Source organism: Dendrobates tinctorius, unplaced genomic scaffold (assembly GCF_039654945.1).
Source record: "Dendrobates tinctorius isolate UK_male_01 unplaced genomic scaffold, ASM3965494v1 ptg000151l, whole genome shotgun sequence".
Taxonomy (NCBI): domain Eukaryota; kingdom Metazoa; phylum Chordata; class Amphibia; order Anura; family Dendrobatidae; genus Dendrobates; species Dendrobates tinctorius.
The window spans coordinates 23657616-23678381 of record NW_027361818.1 but is presented as its reverse complement, the minus strand read 5'-3'; the positions used below and the strand labels follow the sequence as shown (position 1 = coordinate 23678381).

At 42.3% G+C, this 20766-nt stretch overlaps 1 protein-coding gene across 1 annotated transcript; it reads right to left on the bottom strand.

Annotated features, from left to right (window-relative positions):
* Window positions 1-4990: 4990 nt before the first annotated feature.
* Window positions 4991-5929, bottom strand: LOC141050073 (olfactory receptor 1468-like). Its single transcript, XM_073546903.1, has one exon. It carries the CDS (start codon window positions 5927-5929, stop codon window positions 4991-4993), a length of 939 nt encoding a protein of 312 aa, XP_073403004.1.
* Between the last annotated feature and the right edge of the window lie 14837 nt (window positions 5930-20766).

Below are 20766 nucleotides of genomic sequence, written 5' to 3'. Positions count from 1 at the left end.
GCGCTATACCGTTATGCCTCAGCGCCATTAAAAAGCAGCCATTAAATGGCATATCGGTGGTCGGTAAGAGGTTGACACACACTTCTGCCAATAGGCACCCATGTCACATGGGTTGGCATGACAACCAGAGGTCTCCACCATACCCGGTGGTCGGCACTCATAGCAAATGATCAATTCTACTACATACAGTCGATCTGATAATCACCTGCATGTTGCAGAGCCAATCTGATTATGACATCTTCTAGTCTCCCATGGAGACTATTGTAGCATAAAAAAATATAAAAGTTCAAATCACCCCCCTTTCACCCCATTCACAATAAAACCAATAAAAAAATGATATGCATCTATTTGATATCACTTTCAGCATCGCTCAATCTATCAACATAATAAAAGAATTAACCTAACTTTTCCACCCAACATATATTTCCTGAAATTATTTTGCTGGGGATGATGAAAAATGCAATTTACAATTTGTTTCCATGGATTTTCTATTTCAGCGCCCAAACTGTTGTGTTCAGATCTTGCCATTGTAGACACAACCTTTACTTTTTAAGCAGATTCTTCTCAGCATTGTGATGTCATCTCTCTGTGGATGTATACTGCATTTTGGATATACTGCAGATCTCAGAATGGAAAAACTATCACTTTTCCATTTGGATTATGTCACTTTTGCAGAGGGCCAGAGAAAACAGTGCAGTGGAAACCCGCAAGAAGTGACAGAAGCAGAGATCACCAACATCTAATCACCTAAGCTGTGTGGTGTAAAGGACATAGTAATATTTTGGGAGAAGCACAGGATGAAAAGAAAAATCGCAATTGCGTCCATGCTTCTTGCGACTTTATATTCTGGAATTACTTCCTACCTTTTATGTGCGGGTCACTGCTGTTATGGGAATTTCAAATTTACACAATTTTTTTAGTATTGTTTTCTTTAACAGGGGAAAAAAAAATAATAATAAAAAGGTTTAATATCAATATATTCTGAGGACCACAACATTTTTATTCCTCAGTCGATGGAACTGTATGTGTGCTTGTTTTTTTTTTATGGAATGAGTTGATCTTTTTGGGGTACACATAATCTTGTTTTTCATCTTACCAGGTTTACCATATAATATCTGGTCAGGAATAAGTTGACAAATAAAAATGACTGAGTATATCCATTGGACTCTAAAGCCCCCGTTGCACATAGCGATATCGCTAGTGATATTGCTGTAACGTCACCGATTTTGTGACGCAGTAGCGATATTGCTAGCGATATCGCTATGTCTGATACTTACCTCCGACCGGCTCCCCCGCTGCTCATCGCTGGTCGCGCGAGAACGTCCTGGACCGTTTCTCGTCGTCAGCTTCCTGCTGGGCTTCCTGTGGCACTGACAAGCGACGCGTGGACGTGGGCGGGAGGACGTCAGGATCGCCGCGTCTGACAGATAAGTAGTGACCCCCGACCGCTGCTATGTCGCTGGTGAGATCTGCCTGTGTGGCAGCTCACTAGCGACCACTTAGCGATGCAACAGCGATCCATATCGTTGTCGGAATCGCTGGTGCATCGCTAAGTGTAACGGTACCCTAACTCGGTGACTAGACCAATATTTATTGGCTGCTTTAATTTAATTACAAAAGAGCAAAAAATATAATTGGTCACATGTTGAAGGGATTTCTGGAATTTTACTTATAAATAATGTTTGTAGTTGTAGTCTGCAAAGAAACACCAGCTTTTAAAATCCTAACTTTGAACTTTGTGAGACTTAAAAATATCTTTGGGTAAAAATCCACGCTGCAAATTGTCCAGAGGTGAGCAGGAGACAGGAATAGTGTTTTCCTTACTTTGTTTACCTTTTTAAAAGTAAATCAACAATTTGATCATTGTGGTTTCTCCAGTTGAAGAAGTTTTGTTCACTTCGAAATGTAGGCTCTGACTTGTGATTTAACAAAAAAAAAAAAAAAACAAACATTTATGTATCTACTATAGAAAAATGACTCTTGATTTATCTTTCAAAGGGGAAACACAGTAAGAAAAAGGGACTTAACATAGCAAAGCAAAGTTTACAGCTAGAATCGCCAAACTCTGAAATGCTCAGCCACAAGAGGCAGGAAGGGCAGATACTTTGTCAGCTTTAAAAAAGAGTTAGATGCTTATTTAATTATAATTTGGATTCACTAACTCAAATAAATAAAGGTATAAATGACTTGATGGAATTGCAAATTTTTCAGAATTTTGTAAATCTTATGTTTTGTTAAATTTCCTGTGACGGATTCCCACTAGGTTCATCCATCGATATCTTCAGCAGTAGTGGTTATTATCATTCAGACAAGTGTTCTATGCAGTTCTTTTAATGTTGGGATAGCTCAAAGACTTGGTGTGTCTGGTTTTGTAAACTATTCAATAAGTCTGAATAATGTTATGAGACGCTTTATGTCCAGACAACTATGTGTGATCTGATACTTAGAGTTGGGGTTTCAAGCAGACAAGAGGAAAATTAGGCTTCAGCTTCAACACTTTTTATTCATAGATTCCTAGAATGCTAGAGATGGAAGGGATCTCCAGGGTCCTCATGTCCAACCCCCTTGTCAATGCACGTGTGTCACTAACTATTTCAGACAGATGTCTCTCCAGCCTCTGTTTGAAGACTTCCATTGAAAGAGAACTCACCACTTCTCGTGGCAGCTTGTTCCACTCATTGATCATATTCACTGTCAAAAAGTTATTCTGCATCATCTCCCATTCACTTTCATCCCATTGCTTCTTGTATTTCCATGTGTAAATGAGAATAAAGATGATCCTTCTACACTGTGACAGCCCTTCAGATATTTCTAGACAGCTATTAAGTCTCCTCTTAGGCTTCCTTTATGCAATCTAAACATTCCCAGATCCTACAACCATTCATCAAAGACATACTTTGCTGACCGCTCACCATCCTGGTAACTCTTTATCGATTACTTTCTATCCCCTTAGTGACTGGGCCAAATTCTTTTAAATCTGACCAACATCATTTTAAGTGGTACTAACTCTAAAATGTTTCAACAAATCCCAGAAATTTTAAGAATTTTCTTCTTTTTGCCACACATTATAATTTATGCTAATAGTACATTCAGGATCATATGTTTTGTGCTTATTTATAAAAAAAATCAGAAATTTGAAAAAATTTAAAAAAAATTAGAATTTTTAAGCTATAAATGATTGTCCCTTTAATCAGGATAATCATACCACAGAAAAAGCATTAATAAATATCATTCCCCTTATATCTGTTTTACATCCGCACCATTTGTAAAATGTTATTTTATTTTGCTAGCATTTTAGGAGGTTTAAAAATGTAGCAGTAATTTTTCATTTTTTTACGAAATTTACCAAATATAATTTTTAAGGGGCCTCACTGAGTTTGACGTGACTTTGGGGGTCCTATATATCAGAAAACCTCCAAAGGTGATACCATTTTAAAAACAGCACCCCACAACAGATTGAAAACTTCTCTCAGGTAGTTTATTAACCCTTCAGGTGCTTTTCAGGAATTGATGCAAAGTGACATGACAGAAATGAAAAAAATGTATTTTTATCACCGAAATGCTGCTAACTTCTGAACCGGCCGCTGTAGCCAGGAGGCTCTAGGGCCACTATTTGGCTGTGAATTGCCACAGCAAACATCAGGACATGATCAAGATATCAGGGTGCTTATGGGGTTAAAGAAGAAGTCATAACACTCTGTTAAACATTATATTATGTAGTCACTATGGACAGCATCATCAAAGGGGCTAAACAGATATGGACGGTGCCAACACTGATCGTGGCTGATGCAGCAAATTCTCAGCTATAGTGGACAGCCGACAGCTGCTGGATTGTCTCCTGTATGGGGATGATATTCTCTTATATCTCACGTCAGTTAAAAGACGTATTGGCGGTCATTAAGGAGTTATCATGTTGTGCTCAGATCTAGACACAGAACAGGATTTTTTATCTTCAGCTTCCAAAGGACCTCCATGCATATTGAGATACGCCTGCATTAACGTTTTGCGGCCTATTTACAGTACTACGCAAAAGTCTTAGGTGTAAAAGTAAATCCTGCAAAAAATATTTCTAAAATAGAAACGCTTATAGTTTATTTTTAGCAATTGAAAAAAGCAAAGTGAATGAACATAAGAGAAATATAAGTTGAAGGAGCTCGGCTGGAGGTTGTTCCGAACATCTTTGAGAACTGACCCCAGATCTTCTGCTTTTGAGACTTGTGAAGATCCATCTGACTCTACATGTGATCTCAGACAGACGGGATGATGTGAGATCAAGGTCCTGCAGCTCTGCTCTATGTAGCACAAGTGATAAGAAGATCGCAGCTGCAAGTCTCCTAAAGAGACCACAGAAGCAAATAAAAAGTAAAAGAAAAGTTTTAAAAAATATATAAAAGTTCAAATCACCCCCCTTATGCTCCATTCAAAATAAAACAAAAAAATAAAAAATGCTAATGTTTGGTATCACTGCGTTCAGAAAAATCCAATCTATTAAATTACAAAGTAAATTAATCCGATACGTAAATGGCGTAATGAGAAAATAAAAATGCCAGAACTATTTTTATTAGTGGCTGCAACATTGCAGCAAAATGCAATAATAGGAAATGAAAACAATCAATCTACCCCAACATTGTACCAATATAAACGTCAGCCCGACATGAAAAAACAGCCCTCACCCAGCCCCAGACACAAAAAATGAACATGCTACGGGTCTCAGAAAAATGCCTCATTTTGTTTTGTACAAACTTTGGATTTGTTTTCCAGCACACTGCACGGCAAAATTAATGGCGTCATTCAAAAGTACAACTCGTCCTGCAAAAAAACAAGTCCTCATATGGTCATACTAATGGAAAAATTAAAAAGTTTTGCTCTGGAGAAAAAGGGAGCAAAATAAATGAAAGCGCAAAAAAAGGAAAATCAAAAAGTCATGAAGGAGTTAAGCAAATTTGAGTTGGGGATTTGATTAGGATTAATGGTGTCAGCCAATGAACTATCATTTGTGGAATTTCTTGTACATTTGATGTAGTTTCTTCACTAAGGCCTTCTTAATATCTTTATTCCTCAAGCTGTATATCATGGGGTTAATAAGAGGAGTTACAACATTGTAGAAAAGAGAGAGAACTTTCTTTGCATTGTTCATATTTGGCAATAAATAGATACTAATAAGTGACCCGTAATATAAGGACACCACAGCCAGGTGGGAGCTGCAGGTGGAGAAGGTCTTCTGCCGTCCGGTCACAGATGGGATATCTAGTATGGTGATAATTATACATACATATGAAATTATTATAACCATGAATGGGCAAATAACTAAAGGAACAGCTATTATCTGACTTTCCATCTTCACTATAAAAGTGTCTGAGCAGGAAAGTGCAAGTATTGGGTCAAAGTCACAGAAGAAATGGTCAATGATGTTTGGTCCACAGAATAGTAAATGACTTATTGTGACTGAAACTGTCAATATTACAAGAAATACGAAAAACCAAGAAAGGAAAATACTTTTTACGCAAAATCCAACTGTCATGACTGAGGTGTAGTGTAAAGGGTGACAGATGGCCTGATACCGGTCGTAGGACATAACGGTCAGCAGAAGACATTCTATTGATTCTGTAGCGAAGAAACAATAAAATTGGGTCAAACATCCAACAAAAGAGACAGAACTTCCCTCATACAGCACAATATGGAGCAGGTTAGGTACGATGGTGGTGGAGAGAAGAATATCTGAGAAGGAGAGTTGTGTGAGGAAGAAGTACATGGGAGAGTGGAGCGATCGGCTGGAGGACACCACTAGAATGATGAGAAGGTTTCCGCACACCGTCACACAGTAGGTCAAAAGCATCAAAAAGAAGAAAACTTTCTTTACACTTTTGACATTTTGAAAACCTAAAAGAATTATTTCAGTAACAATGGTGATGTTACACTCCATGGTCATGCCGATGATGACAATGATGACTACAATGATTATAAAGTTAATAATTTTTATTTTGGTCAGAATTGTAGATGTCGCAAAAAAATGTATTGATAATGGTGAAGAATATTTAGAACTGAGAGTCCTCAGTGGTTGATACCTTTTAATGGCTAACTGAAAAGATGGTAACACATTGCAGCTTTCGAGACTACTCAGGTCTCTTCATCTGGTATAGAATAATGCAAAATCTGAAGAATCACATATTTATACACAAAAAGCACACAAATAGCGCAATGGATAAGACAAGTGATGTGAAGCAGAATTGTCATTATGGGAGATGGATAGACATAAATATTGGAACAGTTCATAGATAAGCAGTGTGAAGGTTTTATTGCTCTCTGATTGGGGTCTGGTTCTGTGTTGCGTGATGACCCCAGAAGGTCTGAAGAGAAAATTCCTTAATTGATGTAAAAAGACATAAATCCATGAGACACATTCATTCCTGCAATAAGGCTACTTTCACACATCAGTTTTTTGCCGTCAGGCAGGATCCGGCTATTTTTAGAAAAAACGGATCCGGCATAAATTTTGGAGAACTGTAGAAACGGATCCGTTTTTTTGCTGGATCCGTCTAACAGGTTATATCTGTTTCTGGGGGCTGGCCAATTGGATCTGAGCATGCGCAGACTTAAAAAAACGGATCCGGTGGCTGGATCCGTCTTTTTCTGGATCCGGCGCATTCCAGCGCCCATAGACTTTCATTGTAGCAAAAAGCTGGAAGCGCCGGATCCGGCGCTTCCGGCTTTTTCGCCGGAGACAAAAAACGTTACAGTAGCCGTTTTTTCCAGACGCCGGAATGAGACAAGTAGCCGGATCCGGCAAAAAACGGATGAAACGCAATGCCATCCGGCGCGATCCGGCGCTAATGCAAGTCAATGGGGAAAAACTGGATCCGGCATTGCATTTTGCCGGATCCGGTTTTACAAAAAAAAGCCGGATCGCGCCTGACGGCAAAAAACTGATGTGTGAAAGAGGCCTTAGAGTGTCAAAAGTTGTCATAAATTTGTACTCAGAGACTCTTCTGTCTCTCTGAGACGTGAAGTTACCTTTTAATACAAAAGTAATTTAATGTCCATCAAACTATGACCGGGGATACAGAAATGTTTTGCCACAGGTAGATCCATTCTTTTTTCTCTTGTTGTGTGAGGATGAGAATTCATCCTTGTTCTCAGTTTTTGCTCGGTCTCCCCCACATACAGACCCCCAGTTAGACATTTAGTACAAATGATTAGATGTGATGCAGCTGAAAGTACCTGGGATTTTGTAGTCCTGATGTGAACTGGGGATCTTTATCTTGTCTGTGGTCATTATAGACAGGTTTTACATTTTTTCTGGTTGCAAGGAAAGGTTCCTGCAGCTGTTGGGGAGGACAGGGAGCTTCTGACAATGATGTTTCTTAGATTAGGGGGTTGCCTAAAACACAGCAGTGGGGGGTCTGGAAATATGGATTGTAATCGGGCATCTTTTTGTAGTAAAGGTTGTAATTTCCGTGCAGCTCCCCTTAGCACTTCCAGATTTGGATTGTAGGTGACTACAAGTGCTAAGGAGAGCTGCACGAAAATTACAACCTTTACTATAAAAAGATGCCAGATTACAATCCATATTTCCAGACCCCCCACTACTGTGTTTTAGGCAGCCCCCAAATTTAACCCTAGAACGCATGACCATAAAAATCTACACTTTCACATACCTGGGGCCTTTTAGGCCCGTGTGCAAATAACATGGAATAACTCAAACAAAAATAATTTTCAAAGTTTATTTGAAAATTGCAAAGTAAGGATGCATTCCCACTAGCGCTGGTGTCTGCCAGGAGGAGATCTGTAATGGATTTGACCTCCTGGTGACCCCAGCTAAGGCTGACGGAATCCCGGCATTCCAGCAGCCTTAACTGGAAATACCAAAAGATCAGATCCATTACGGATCACCTCCTGGCAGACCCCAGCGCCAGTGGGAACACAGCCTAAGATGTGAATAATTCAAAACATTACTATGTGCAAAAAAAAACAAAAGAGTAACTGAACGGGCTTAAAACGCCCAATATACGCATTCGATATAACTCTTTATAATAATGTTTTTTTTGTCTAAAAGTTTTTTATATAAAAGTTGCAGTAAACATGCTGCAGGAATATCTCTTTTCAAAGGTTCCTTTTCTACTTTACTAATGACCGCAACAACTGACAGGACGAGTTCTCTTGTCATCAAAACGAAGGCTTCTCCGAATATCCTCAAATCTATTGACTGACATTGTAGCTTTTTAATTTGGATCTGAAAAAGGGTTCATAAAGAGTTCTCTGATAGGAACATCGTATGATTTTGTACTCCCTGCCAGAAGAGTAAGGCCAATATAAGCATACAGTTCCTATTTTGTTATATTTTTCCATGATTTTTTCTTGCTGAAGCGATACGTTTTAATTCTAAGTTAGTATACAAAACTACCTCATCTACAATATCATCTGAAAAAAATTTACAGAACATATCTCTTTTGGACAAGAATTGTGGAATTCCTACAGTTCCTTGAGCAACTCTTACAATATTATGTGATGGGGTTTGTCCAAGAACCTCAACAGTACTGTTCTGAAAAACATTAGTTTTAGATGTTCTATTTGTACGTTCTGCTGGATCCATTACTTCTTCATCATCTGAAGAATCACTGGACGATGAAGTAGAGACATTAGCTGGTGGCATGTACTCTTCATCAGACAGAGAAAGTTCACTGTCTTCATCACTATCAAAAATGATTGCTTTGATTTCTTGGTCAGTCAAACCCCTGGATGTAGACTGTGCCATTGTAACCTTAGTGTCAGAAAACTAAAATGAAAAAAAAAAAAAAGATTACAATCAGGGTTGTACACTCTTTGTTAGTGTGTGTGCTAAGGGTAAAGTGCAGACCCCTCCTCTCACCTTCAGCAGGTCACCACTTTCTTTTAGGTGCAGTAGAAGCTTTTAGATTTTTGGAACTCAGACAGTTTCTTTTTCAAGAGACAAGAAAGCTGACTCCTTCCTCCAAAGTCTCTTCAGCAAGTAGCACACAATGAACAGTGTTCAGGACCTATGATGATGTCGGAGACGCATGACGTTGTGAGGGAGCCTCCTTCCCAAGATCACATGACCATGTAGTCAGGCAGAATTCACACTCTTCAAAGCAACAGCAGAGTCATAAAGACTGAGTCAAAGTCTTCCCCAGCAACAGTGAAGACAAAAAGACTTAGGATCACATGTAAACCTAGTACGGGCCTTAAAGGCCCCAGGTATGTGAATATGGGGTATTCACAAAAAAGAGTTGTTATACCGAAATGCCTGTAACATAAAAATAAATGAACAACTGGAAATGACAAACAACTATATACCTGAGGAATACCTAGAGTTTCAGAATTCCAACTAAAGTAATCTTGCAGAAAATAGAAAACAATTAACAGGGCGGGCCTGCGAGGCCCCAGGTATGCGTTCTAGGGTTAAGAAGCATCATTGTCAGAAGCTCCCTGTCCTCTACAACAGCTGCAGGAACCTTTCCTTGCAACCAGAAAAAATGTAAACCCTGCCGAATTAAAATGACCACGGACAAGATAAAAATCTCCAACTCACATCAGGACTACAAGATCCCAGGTACTTTCAGCTGCATCACATCTAATGTGGTGTACTTAATTATTTGTACTAAATGTCCAACTGGGGGTCTGTATGTGGGGGAGACAGGGCAAAAAATGAGAACAAGGATGAATGCTCATTGTCACACAATAAGAGAAAAAAGAATGGATCTAGCTGTGGCTTTCTCGGAGAAAAGCTCAGTGTAGCTGAAATGTTGCCACGCCACCAGGGCCATTAAAGTCCTTTTTTCACTTGGAAAAGTACTGGAATGATGTCTCTTTTTCCTTATTTTGTATTATCTTGCAAGGAAGGGATTCCAAGCTTATGATGCACCCAAAGTGCCTTTGTATTTGTGCTGTTCCATTATCTGTTTGATATTCTAATCTGTGAATTTTTTTTACCCCAAAAAATCTATTAATATGTATGGTTAACTACCTAAGGACCTGTGCTTTGCAATTTTTTTCACAAGTCGCTATGGAAAGTAAGAAGCTATTTCAGGAGCTGAGGGCTGCTTTGTAGACTGACGGCAGCTTCGTAGACTGATGGCAGCCTCTACCTGTAATTGCCGTAACCGGAGCGCACTCTGATCACTGTTAGACTATTTAAATGCTGCTATCAATCTATAGCAGCTTCATGAACATGATGCCATTGCCAGTACTCGCACCCATCAGCTTTCACTGTTCACTTGATTGCAGTTAACCTATTTGTTACAATGGCAGCTGGGGGCCTAATGAAGGCTACATGCAGTGCCTTGAAAAAGTATTCATATACTGTGAACTTTTCTACATTTTTTATGTGATACCAACACAAAATAGAAAGTATTTGTGTAGTGTAAAGGAAATGATACTAGGTTTTCTAAATATTTAAAAAAAAAACTAAAAATTGTGATGTGAGTTTGTATTTAGCTTCCTCTAGTCCGACAGCCCTAGATAAAATCCTGAGTGACCAATTGCCTCCAGAAGCCACATAGGTAAATTGAGTCCACCTATGTGTTATTTTTTTCTCACATTAACTATAGCTGTTCTGTGAAGGCCTCAGAAATTTGTTTATCAACATAAGGGATCAAAGAACATCATGAAAACTAAGGAACACATCAGACAAGTCAAGGATAAAGTTGTGTAGAGGAGTAAAGCAAAATTAGGTCATAAAAAATTAGCCCAGACTATGAACATCTCAAGGGGCATTGTTCAATTCATCATCCTAAAATGGAAGGATTATGGCACAACTGCAAACCTACCATGACATGGCCATTCACCAAAGCTGCATGAGCGAGTATACTCGTTAGGATTCGGTACTCGGCGAGTAATGCGGTACTCGAATCCTCGCGGGTATTTCACTACTCGCCTCACAATTTTCGGCACAGCCCGCACAGTCCCCACACAGCCCAGCACAGTCCCCGCACAGTCCCGCACATGCCGGCACAATCCTGCACAGCCCGGCACAGTCCCCGCACTGCCCAGCACAGTCTCGCACAGGCCAGCACAGTCCCCATACAGCACAGTCCCGCACAGCCCAGCACAGTTCCCGCACTGTACCTGCAATGCCCAGCACAGTCCCGCACTGGCCAACACAGTCCCCGCACAGCCCAGCACAGTCCTGCACAGGCCAGCACAGTCTCCGCACAGCCCAGAACAATCCCGCGCAGCCCGGCTCAGTTTCTGCACAGTACCTGCATAGTCTAGCACAGTCCCATGCAGGCCAGCACAGTCCCACACAGCCTGGCATTGTCCCCGCACAGCCCCGCACAGCCTAGCACAGTCCCCGCACAGCCCCGCACAGCCTAGCACAGTCCCCGCACAGCCCCGCACAGCCTAGCACAGTCCCCGCACAGCCCAGCACAGTCCTGCACAGGTCAGCACAGTCTCCACACAGCCCAGAACAGTCCCGCGCAGCACGGCACAGTCTCCGCACAGTACCTGCACAATCTAGCACAGTCCCGCACAGGCCAGCACAGTCCCACACAGGAGCTGCAAAGCCCGGCACAGTCCTGCACAGCCCGACACAGTCCCCACACAGCCCAGCACAGTCCCCACACAGCCCAGCACAGTCCCCGCACAGCCCTGCACAGTTCCGCACAGCCCGACACAGTCTCCACACAGCCCAGCAGAGTCCCCGCACAGCCCTGCACAGTCCCACACCTACACTGTGTAAATTCCCACACAAAATACTTACTTTGGGATTTCTATTTGATTCATAAAAATGTTTTATAAAATAAAATATTGTAAGTAAAGTAACAACAAATAAGTTATTACATAAGGGAACAAATCCTGTCTTAATGATACATCGTGGAGGTCATTTTTTAATTCTTTTGAGCCTAAATGGATATATGTAGTTTTATGATATTTCAAAAGATCATGTATGTAGTCCGTGTCTTACAATTATCCAACTTACATCATCTCCTATTTACAAATGTAAAGAGCTAATACCCGCCTAACGTCTCACCAGTCCCGATGCCCCGCTGCTTGCTTCCTGCCACTCGGTTCTCTACCTTCTGCTATCACAAGCAGGGGGTCGCCGGAGAGGACAGTGAGGAGGTATTCATTTTTGTTTGGGTTTAGAATACATTTTAGAATCTATCTAGTTGGTAGCCCCCCCCTGAGGACTGCCTGTAAAATAGAACGTGACATACTTACAATAGGTATATGCATCTAGATACTGTATGACTGTTTACGTGTCCTCAGTCTTTCAGTTCTCAGAGACAAGGTGATTTCTATTGTTCGTATATTTTATACATGGACAATGTTTCTTTGTGTCTGTATGTTACAGACATAATGCTGCACCTTTATCCTTTTTATAGATGATGAAGTCTAGCAATGGTATTAGAAGCCACTGAGAGTTCAGTTTTATGCCCTTGAGGATAATGCTAATTTCTAGATTTGCGTTTTATTTGCTGTAAGTTTAACTTTCTTAAACACAATTATTTCTTGTAACCTAATGATTTTTTTAAAAACTTTATCTTGTAAACTTTTTATTATGACAGCATTCCCATGAAAAAGAGATAACAAATAGTAAAATTAAGTCACATTATAATATCAATCCCATTGCTACTAGCTCCAGTAAACTCTATTTGTATCTTTGTGGCTAAGGTTTTTCTTTCCTATTCCTTTACATTATGAATCGACTCAACTCAGTCTATGTCCAGTTTCACCCAAGTAGAATGCAGGCATTTCTGGGTCTGAACTATAAATGCAAGTCCTTAAAAAATTAAAAATGGGAGCCCAGGTGCTAAGACATTGCACTATGACAGAGAAACATTTTTGATGCATTTACACATGACAATTTCAGAAGGTTATATGAGTGGTGATCCACTATATCACAGAAAATATTAAAATCTCTGCGTTCCTAGTGAAGGGGGCACTCACCCCTCCTCTCTCCTTTCCTCTCACACAAATTTTCAGAAAGGAAGCAAATAGCTGACAGTGGGGGCCTCTAGAATTGAACATAAGGAAGGAGGAAATTACACATAGTTGTGAAGTGATCCATCCTAATTTTTGACAAAGGGCCACTACCGTGAAACATGGGATGTATATTGTGCGTGGACAAAATTATAGATTGACAAATAATTTAGAGAGAAAAGGTCTTTTCAGAGAGTTGGAACAAAAGTACTTGTGTTTACTCATAGATAGCAAAATGGAAGTGGCTTTGTTCACAGTGACACTGCTGTTTTCCAGCTAATCAAATGCTATACATTGACCCAGATGTATGTCCCTGAAAGAACGTTAGAAATATTGGAGTCCATGTAGATACGATAGTGAGGGGACATGAATTTTAAACTTCAGCAATTTTTTTCATAACTATAGCTCCTGTCTGTAAATTGTCAGATCGTTGACAAACAGCCATGTCTTGTGTAGTCTCTGGGTAATGGTGAAATCTCCCCAAAAATATGATGGCGATCTCAAAATTCTGCAATCCTCAGGAGTGAAGTTATCACATAACTTGGGAATCCTGAAGGGCTGAGGACAACCCACAACCTTGGCAACGTGAGGTCATCATGGGGGGTTGTAAGTGTAACTACTGAAAAAATTCAAGACACATTATTATCTGTGTTCAATGCTGAGGAAGATACATACCAGTGTAGGCTAAATCCTGTTAACCAGATGATTCAATCGGATGGCTTCCATCCACAATGTTGAATCATCTCTGTGATCGGCTTAGTAAGTATTTTGTTAGTCCCTTTTATTTTCTGTAATTGTATATGCCATATTGTTTTGTCCCCTTTGTAATATCATTTGTATTTTTTTATAAATACTGCCTATCGTTTGGATTAAATATACAATTTAATAGTTCTGTTCCTTTTGTTCTGTAACCCACACCTCTAAGCCATACGCTAGCAGCCCCAAAACCAATCATCCAGTTAGCCTGTAAAACACGTCAAGTAGTGACAGCGAGTAACCTGGGGTTATTGTGGAGCTAAGAGTGACTGTATAGAGGGTATATACATAGATTCCATGCTCTGAATTCAGAGGTGTATACCATACACTCACTGTTAGTTTTCAGATAACTGGCATAATAGTGGAAACAGCCTGCGGCCTCCTCTGTTAATTGTTGGTCAATCACATAACTGTCCTGACGATAGGGGACAATAAAGAACTGAAAACTCCAAACATAACTTGAGTTTTTGAGTTACGACCATCCTGGCTGTGATCTTTGACAAATTGGTAGCAGCGGTGGGATTCTGAGTGACCCATCCGGTGTCTCCTCCTTGACAGGGTATAAACAAGTATATCTGTGCTTGTTTACAAATCTCTGTACACAGGTAGACCAAGAATGGTGTGGGCAGAACTCTCGTCAATAAGTTTGCTCTGTCTCTATACAGTATCATGTTATCAATAGCACATATTTTCGTCACATATAGTGAGATACTGCTCAGAACGTCAACTTCTGTTATAAATAAACAATCCAATCATCCACTAAACTTGCAGTAGTCAGAACTATTTCTTACCCTAAGAATATGGGAATTATGTCCAGATAGTGAAGCAAGAATGCATTCATGTGTTGGGTACTTCCATGGGGTCCAACTCCATAGTGTGTTGTTGGAGATGCAACACTAAAACTTGCTTCCTCCATCCACTCCCCCCAAGCATGGACAACAGAGAGGGTATCATTATCCCCTTCATGTCCTGACTTTTGACACCCATCACTTCCTCCTCATCTTCCTCCAATTGTTCCTCTGCTCCTACACCTTAACTAAAAGGTTGATTAGTATCATGAACCCCCTCAATCACTGCAATCCATCCTCCCATTCCACCCAAGTGTGCGACGATACTCCAAAACTGAGATATTGTATTGTATTCCCTTCCACATCCTCCTCTGCTTACATCTCTTCCTCTGGGACCACCTCCTCCTACCCCAAACTATTCAAAGTATGCTCCAGCATGTAGATGACCGGAATAATGATGCTGATGATGGCATCGTCAGTGCTAACCATCACTTTAGCCATTTCAAAACTGTGCAGAAGGGTGCAGAGGTCTTTCATCTGCGTCCACTACAGAAGCATGATTTGCATCTTTTCTGTACTGCGTTGACTCATTGACGAAGGTTACATATCACCAAAATGCGCGTAGGGGCGCATTCTTGTGGCACACCACTTCATTCATCTGGCATCCAGGTACTTATGCCCCTTTGTAGCACGGTTTTAGGTCCAGTGGATGGTTTCTGCCCTGGATCCATAGCACTAAGCACTATTACACTTTGGTTTGCTTGGAACTGTGTTGATTTTATGTATTTCATCTGTTTACCTTATATACAAAGTGCTCTCATTGAGAGAAACAAAATAGCAATCTTGTGGGTATGTTACCTTTTAATGGCTAACAAATAATAGTGATTGATGCTTCAAAGCAAGCTTTCGGGACTGCTTACGTCCCTTCATCATCTTCAAAATATTTGAAGAAACCTTATTTATATACAGTTGGGAGCACATGCATGGTGTCACGGTACCAAACCACTTTTTTCGTTTTATCTGTTTACCTTAATACTTTAAAAAAAGGGGGAGACAGAAGCGCACAATAGGGTCTTATCCAATGATATAAACGTTTCACAGATATAGATGCACTCACCTGGTTCAGTTGTGTGGAACACAACAACCATAAGCACAAATGGGTAGGATCCGATGAACTGCAGCAATCAGCCGGTCACTAGAATTGCATATATAGGAAGGAGAGAAGTCCGGCTTTCAGGATCGTGCTGTTCCAGTCCAAAGTTCACAAGGAGTTAATCCAAGGACCAAGCAGTGATTATAACTTTCTTTTTATTCCATAAACTCTACGAGTTTCGTGTACACACTGTACACTTCCTCAGGAGCAAAGTTCCTTATTACTTTATTATTCTTTTTTTTGTCACTGGTCATTACTTGCCTGTAGAGTTGAGCGAAACGGGTCGAAAAATTTCAAAAGTCGCCGACTTTTGGCAAAGTCGGGTTTCATGAAACGAAACCCGACCCTAGGATGAGGTCGGCCACGAGGTCGGCGACTTACGCGCCAAAGTCGCGTTTCAAAAGTTTGTTTTGCGCTCTTTTTCAGCCAATGAGAATCCACGGATACTGTGGGCAACGTGATGACATAGGCACGGGTCACCACCATCTTTCAGAAGGGCATGCAAGTGATTGGCTTGCTTTGGTGGGCGTCACAGGGGGTATAAAAGGGCGTGCACGCCGACCGCCATCTTACTTCTGCCGATCTTAGCATAGGGAGAGGTTGCTGCTGATTCTGTAGGGAGAGCGTTAGGCAGGGAAGAAGAAAAAAAAACTGCTTCTGCTGCTAGCGATTTTGCCTGTACAACACACCAGTCACTGTGTGTGCAGTGCAAGGGGAGGCTATATTGTGGTGTATCAGTGGTGTTGGTTGTTGGGCTGCCTTCTAAGGCTTCCTGACAGCAGCATTGCTGTTTACCCACTGCTCTGCAAACTGCTTTTTTAAAAGCAATCCCAATTTTTTTTTTTGTCCTGCTGAGGTACTGAGCGTGCATTTTTTCACACCATACAGCGGTGTACGCTCCTCACACAGTACCGTGTAACGGCTGGTATAACAGCCACAGTGAAGCTATCTGTGTGTCACTCTGTGAGAATAAGTCGAGGACATGTTCCGTTCTTACAGACGTGCACTCTAGGGAGATTCCTATTCTGCCCAATTCTACATACACCTTGTAGTTTGTGATACACTAGCCAATTTCTGCCTGTGACATAGCGCTCTGATATTCAGTGGGCCTCACACAATCCAAAAGTGTCCAGTGTCCACAAGTGTCTGCAGAAATTCAAAATCTCACTTATCCTCTAGTCACTTTGTTCACACCTTTGCCATCGAGCCTGTGACATAGCGCTCAGATATTAAGTGGGCCTCACACAATCCAAAAGTGTCCAGTGTCCACAAGTGTCTGCAGAAATTCAAAATCTCCCTTATCCTCTAGTCACTTTGGTCACAGCTGTGCCATCGAGCCTGTGACATAGCACTCAGATATTCAGTGGGCCTCACACAATCCAAAAGTGTCCAGTGTCCACAAGTGTCTGCAGAAATTCAAAATCTCCCCTGTTCTATAGACACCTTGTACCTTGTTTTACATTACTATATAGTTTGTTGGATTTTGTCTACATTTCTACCAAAAATGAGGAAGGCTGGTGGAAGAGGCCGTGGAATTGGGCGGGGGTTGGCAGCTGGTAATGATGGTTGTCATGATCTCAGTGCGGGTTTGACTCGCACACGTGGGGTTAATGCTTGGAACCAGTGCTGATGACTGGCATTTCTGGGGTTAAAGGTTGTGATCCCAATGCAGGCTTACCTGCACACCTGGGGCTATGATTGTGGCCTCTCCCTGGTTCTGGGGGAGGCTTCTTATAGCCTCAGGACGCTCCCATCCCTGTCAGTTATACTCTTGCCCTTGGCATTGTGTGGTGATCCCTGAGTGTGTTAGTGCTGTGCTCTGGTTGCTTGATTCTCTGTGTATGACTCGGTCTGTTCCCTGGATATCGCTTTGGATTCTGCCTGGTACCTCCTATGTCTGTTTGGTTTTGATCTCTGCTTGGCCCTGATTATCCGCTCTGTCTCCTCCCTGGTACTGTACTGATATCTTGTGTATGACCTTTTGCTTTGTCTGACCTCCCATCTGTTTATCCCTCCTGTACCTCGCTGGTCTGTACCGTGCATGATTTCTGCTTTGCCATAATCTGAGTTCTCTGGCTTCTCTGACACTATTAGTTGAAGCACGCTTTGTCACCTCTGCTGCCCTGCTCCCCAGGTAACTCTTAGCACTGCTTCTGTACTCAGGACACGCGCACTGGCTCTATGAGCAAGTGTAGTGCGGTGTCTCTGACATTATAACTGACCAATTCAGTTTTTTTTTTTTTTCTGAAGGAAAAAAAAAAAAAAAAAAAGTGTGTGTTATCCTCATGGATCCCATACAAGCCTTGGCTGATCAGGTCAAGCACCTGACCCAAATATTTCATAAGCTCAATGTGGAACAACGCACGATGGCCCAGACCCAGCAACAGTTGGTGGTTACTGTGCAGGGGGCTGTCGATGCAGGGAATTCTAGTTCTGGGGGTAGGGATGTGTCATTAGCGTCCCCCGAATCTCCGGTCAAATTACCAGACCTTTTCTCAGGGGATAAAAAGGAGTTCAGGTCTTTCAGAGAAGGATGCAAGCTTTTTTTTTCTCTAAGGCCCCGCTCCTCCGGGGATGAGTTCCAGAGGGTGGGGGTCATTATTTCCCTACTTCGGGGGGCTCCGCAAGCATGGGCTTTCTCACTGTCTTCCTCTGCTCCTGAACGTATGTCAGTGAACGCATTCTTTGAGGCCCTCGGGCTCATTTATGATGAACCTGACCGAGTGCGATTGGCAGAGGACATGGTGATGAGTGTCTGTCAGGGGAAACACTCAGCTGAGTGGTTTTGTTCTGAGTTCCGCCGCTGGGCGGCAGAGATCTCTTGGAGCGACGCCGCACTCCGAGGACTCTTTCGCAGAGGCTTGTCCGAGCGGCTGCAGGATGCCTTGGCATTACATCCCCCACCTAACTCTCTCGAGGACGCCATGACCCAGGCCGTCCGGATGGACCGCAGGCTGCGGGCCAGAGGGGTGGTGCAGGTGGATACTCCATTATTCCCCAGTGGAAAAGAGACTGCCCCTGAGCCCATGGATGTAGGCGCCCTCTCCCTGAAGGATACGGAGAGGAAACGCCGGAAGGACAAGCAGTTATGCTTTTACTGCGGTAAAACGGGACATTGGAAAAGGGAGTGCCCGAATTGCCCGTCTTCAAACCCGGTCGGCGGGAAACGACTAGGTCTGGGTAGTCAACGGGGAGGCTGCTCAGACCCTCAGGTACCATTTTCCTCGTTTTTTAAAGTAGTACTGCCTGTAGAATTGTTTGTGGATGGTAGTTCTTTTTCCTCTACAGCCTTCGTGGACTGCGGATCATCTATTAATCTTATTGACTCCCAATTGGTCACACACTGCAAGATAGGGACAGTTAGGCTCAAGGTTCCGATCAAGGTGATGGCCATTGACTCATCTCCCCTCACTAAGGAGGGAATTCGCTTTATGTCTGATGTGTTTTCGCTCAGAGTGGGCGCTACTCATGTGGAAAACATAAGTTGTTTTGTGCTGGACAATCTACCTGCAGGGTTGGTGTTGGGCATGCCCTGGTTACAACACCATAACCCAGTTATTAACTGGAAAATGGGGGAGATTGTACAATGGGGGTTTAATGATTTTGAGTTATATGATAAATCCGCACTGCTGGTTGAACCTGTTAAATCTGTGTCTGTATCATCTGTCGAGCTGGAAGGTATTCCGGAATGCCTGAAGGACTTCGAAGATGTATTCTCCGAAAGCGAGGCCGAGACATTACCGCCACATAGACCCTTTGACTGCGCTATTGAGCTGGTCCCGGGGGCTAAATTACCCAAAGCCCGTCTGTTTAATTTGTCCAGTCCTGAGCGCTTGGCTATGAAGGAGTACATTACTGAAAGTCTGCGCAAAGGACACATACGTCCTTCAGTCTCACCTGTGGCGGCAGGTTTCTTTTTTGCAAAGAAAAAAGATGGCGGGTTATGTCCCTGTCTCGACTTCCGGGAGCTTAATCAAATTACTGTACGGAATACATACCCCCTTCCGTTGATTCCCGATTTATGTAACCAACTATCAGGGGCAAAGTGGTTTTCTAAACTGGACCTTCGGGGGGCATATAATTTGATAAGGGTCCGAGAGGGGGATGAATGGAAAACCGCGTTCCTCACGACCGAGGGACTATTTGAAAATTTAGTCATGCCGTTTGGTCTTACCAACGCCCCTGCCATATTTCAGAATTTCATCAACGTGGTATTCTCGGATCTCATTGGTCATTTTGTCGTTATCTACTTAGATGATATTTTGATATATTCCCCCGACAAGTATTCTCATTTGGAACATGTACGAACTGTGCTCCAAAGGCTGAGAGAAAATCATTTGTATGCTAAATTGGAAAAATGTGTATTCTGTGTACAAGAGTTGTCCTTTTTGGGGTTAATTGTATCCGGTGAGGGTTTTCGCAAGTGGTCAAACCTCTCACGGATCTAACATGCAAAGGTGCGGATGTGAGAAATTGGTCCTCGCTCGCAAAAGAGGCCTTTGCGACGCTGAAAAAATGTTTTATGTCTGCGCCTGTGTTAGTGCAGCCAGATCCGTCCAAACCATTCGTCGTGGAAGTGGACGCCTCTGAGGTGGGGGCGGTGTTGTCCCAAGGGCCTGCCACTCTAACCAACCTCAGGCCATGTGCTTTCTTTTCCAAGAAGTTCTCTGCTGCGGAAAGAAATTACGACGTAGGCAATAGAGAGCTTCTTGCGGTCAAATTGGCGTTTGAAGAATGGAGGCACTTTTTGGAGGGGGCCAGTCACCCGGTTACGGTGATCACGGATCACAAAAATTTGTCGTACATTGAGTCTGCTAAAAGACTAACGCCCAGACAAGCCCGTTGGTCACTTTTTTTTTCCCGTTTTCAGTTTACAATTACATTTCGTCCAGGGTCTAAGAATGTCAAGGCTGACGCCTTATCACGCAGTTTTCAGCCGGTGTCGCCCCCTGAGCCACCGTCCTCCATTCTTCACCCTGGGGTTGTGATAGCAGAAGTCTCATCTGAATTGGAATGGGAGATTCAGGGGGCCCAGTCGCAGGCCTCGGCGGCCAAGCCGGAGGGGAAGTTGTTTGTCCCAGAGCAACTTCGCCTGAAACTCTTGCAGGAGTTCCATGAATCCAAGCT

Bases quoted from the DNA above. Each gene is read 5' to 3' on its own strand.
- LOC141050073 (XM_073546903.1), bottom strand. From the start codon at position 5,929: ATGACCATGGAGTGTAACATCACCATTGTTACTGAAATAATTCTTTTA.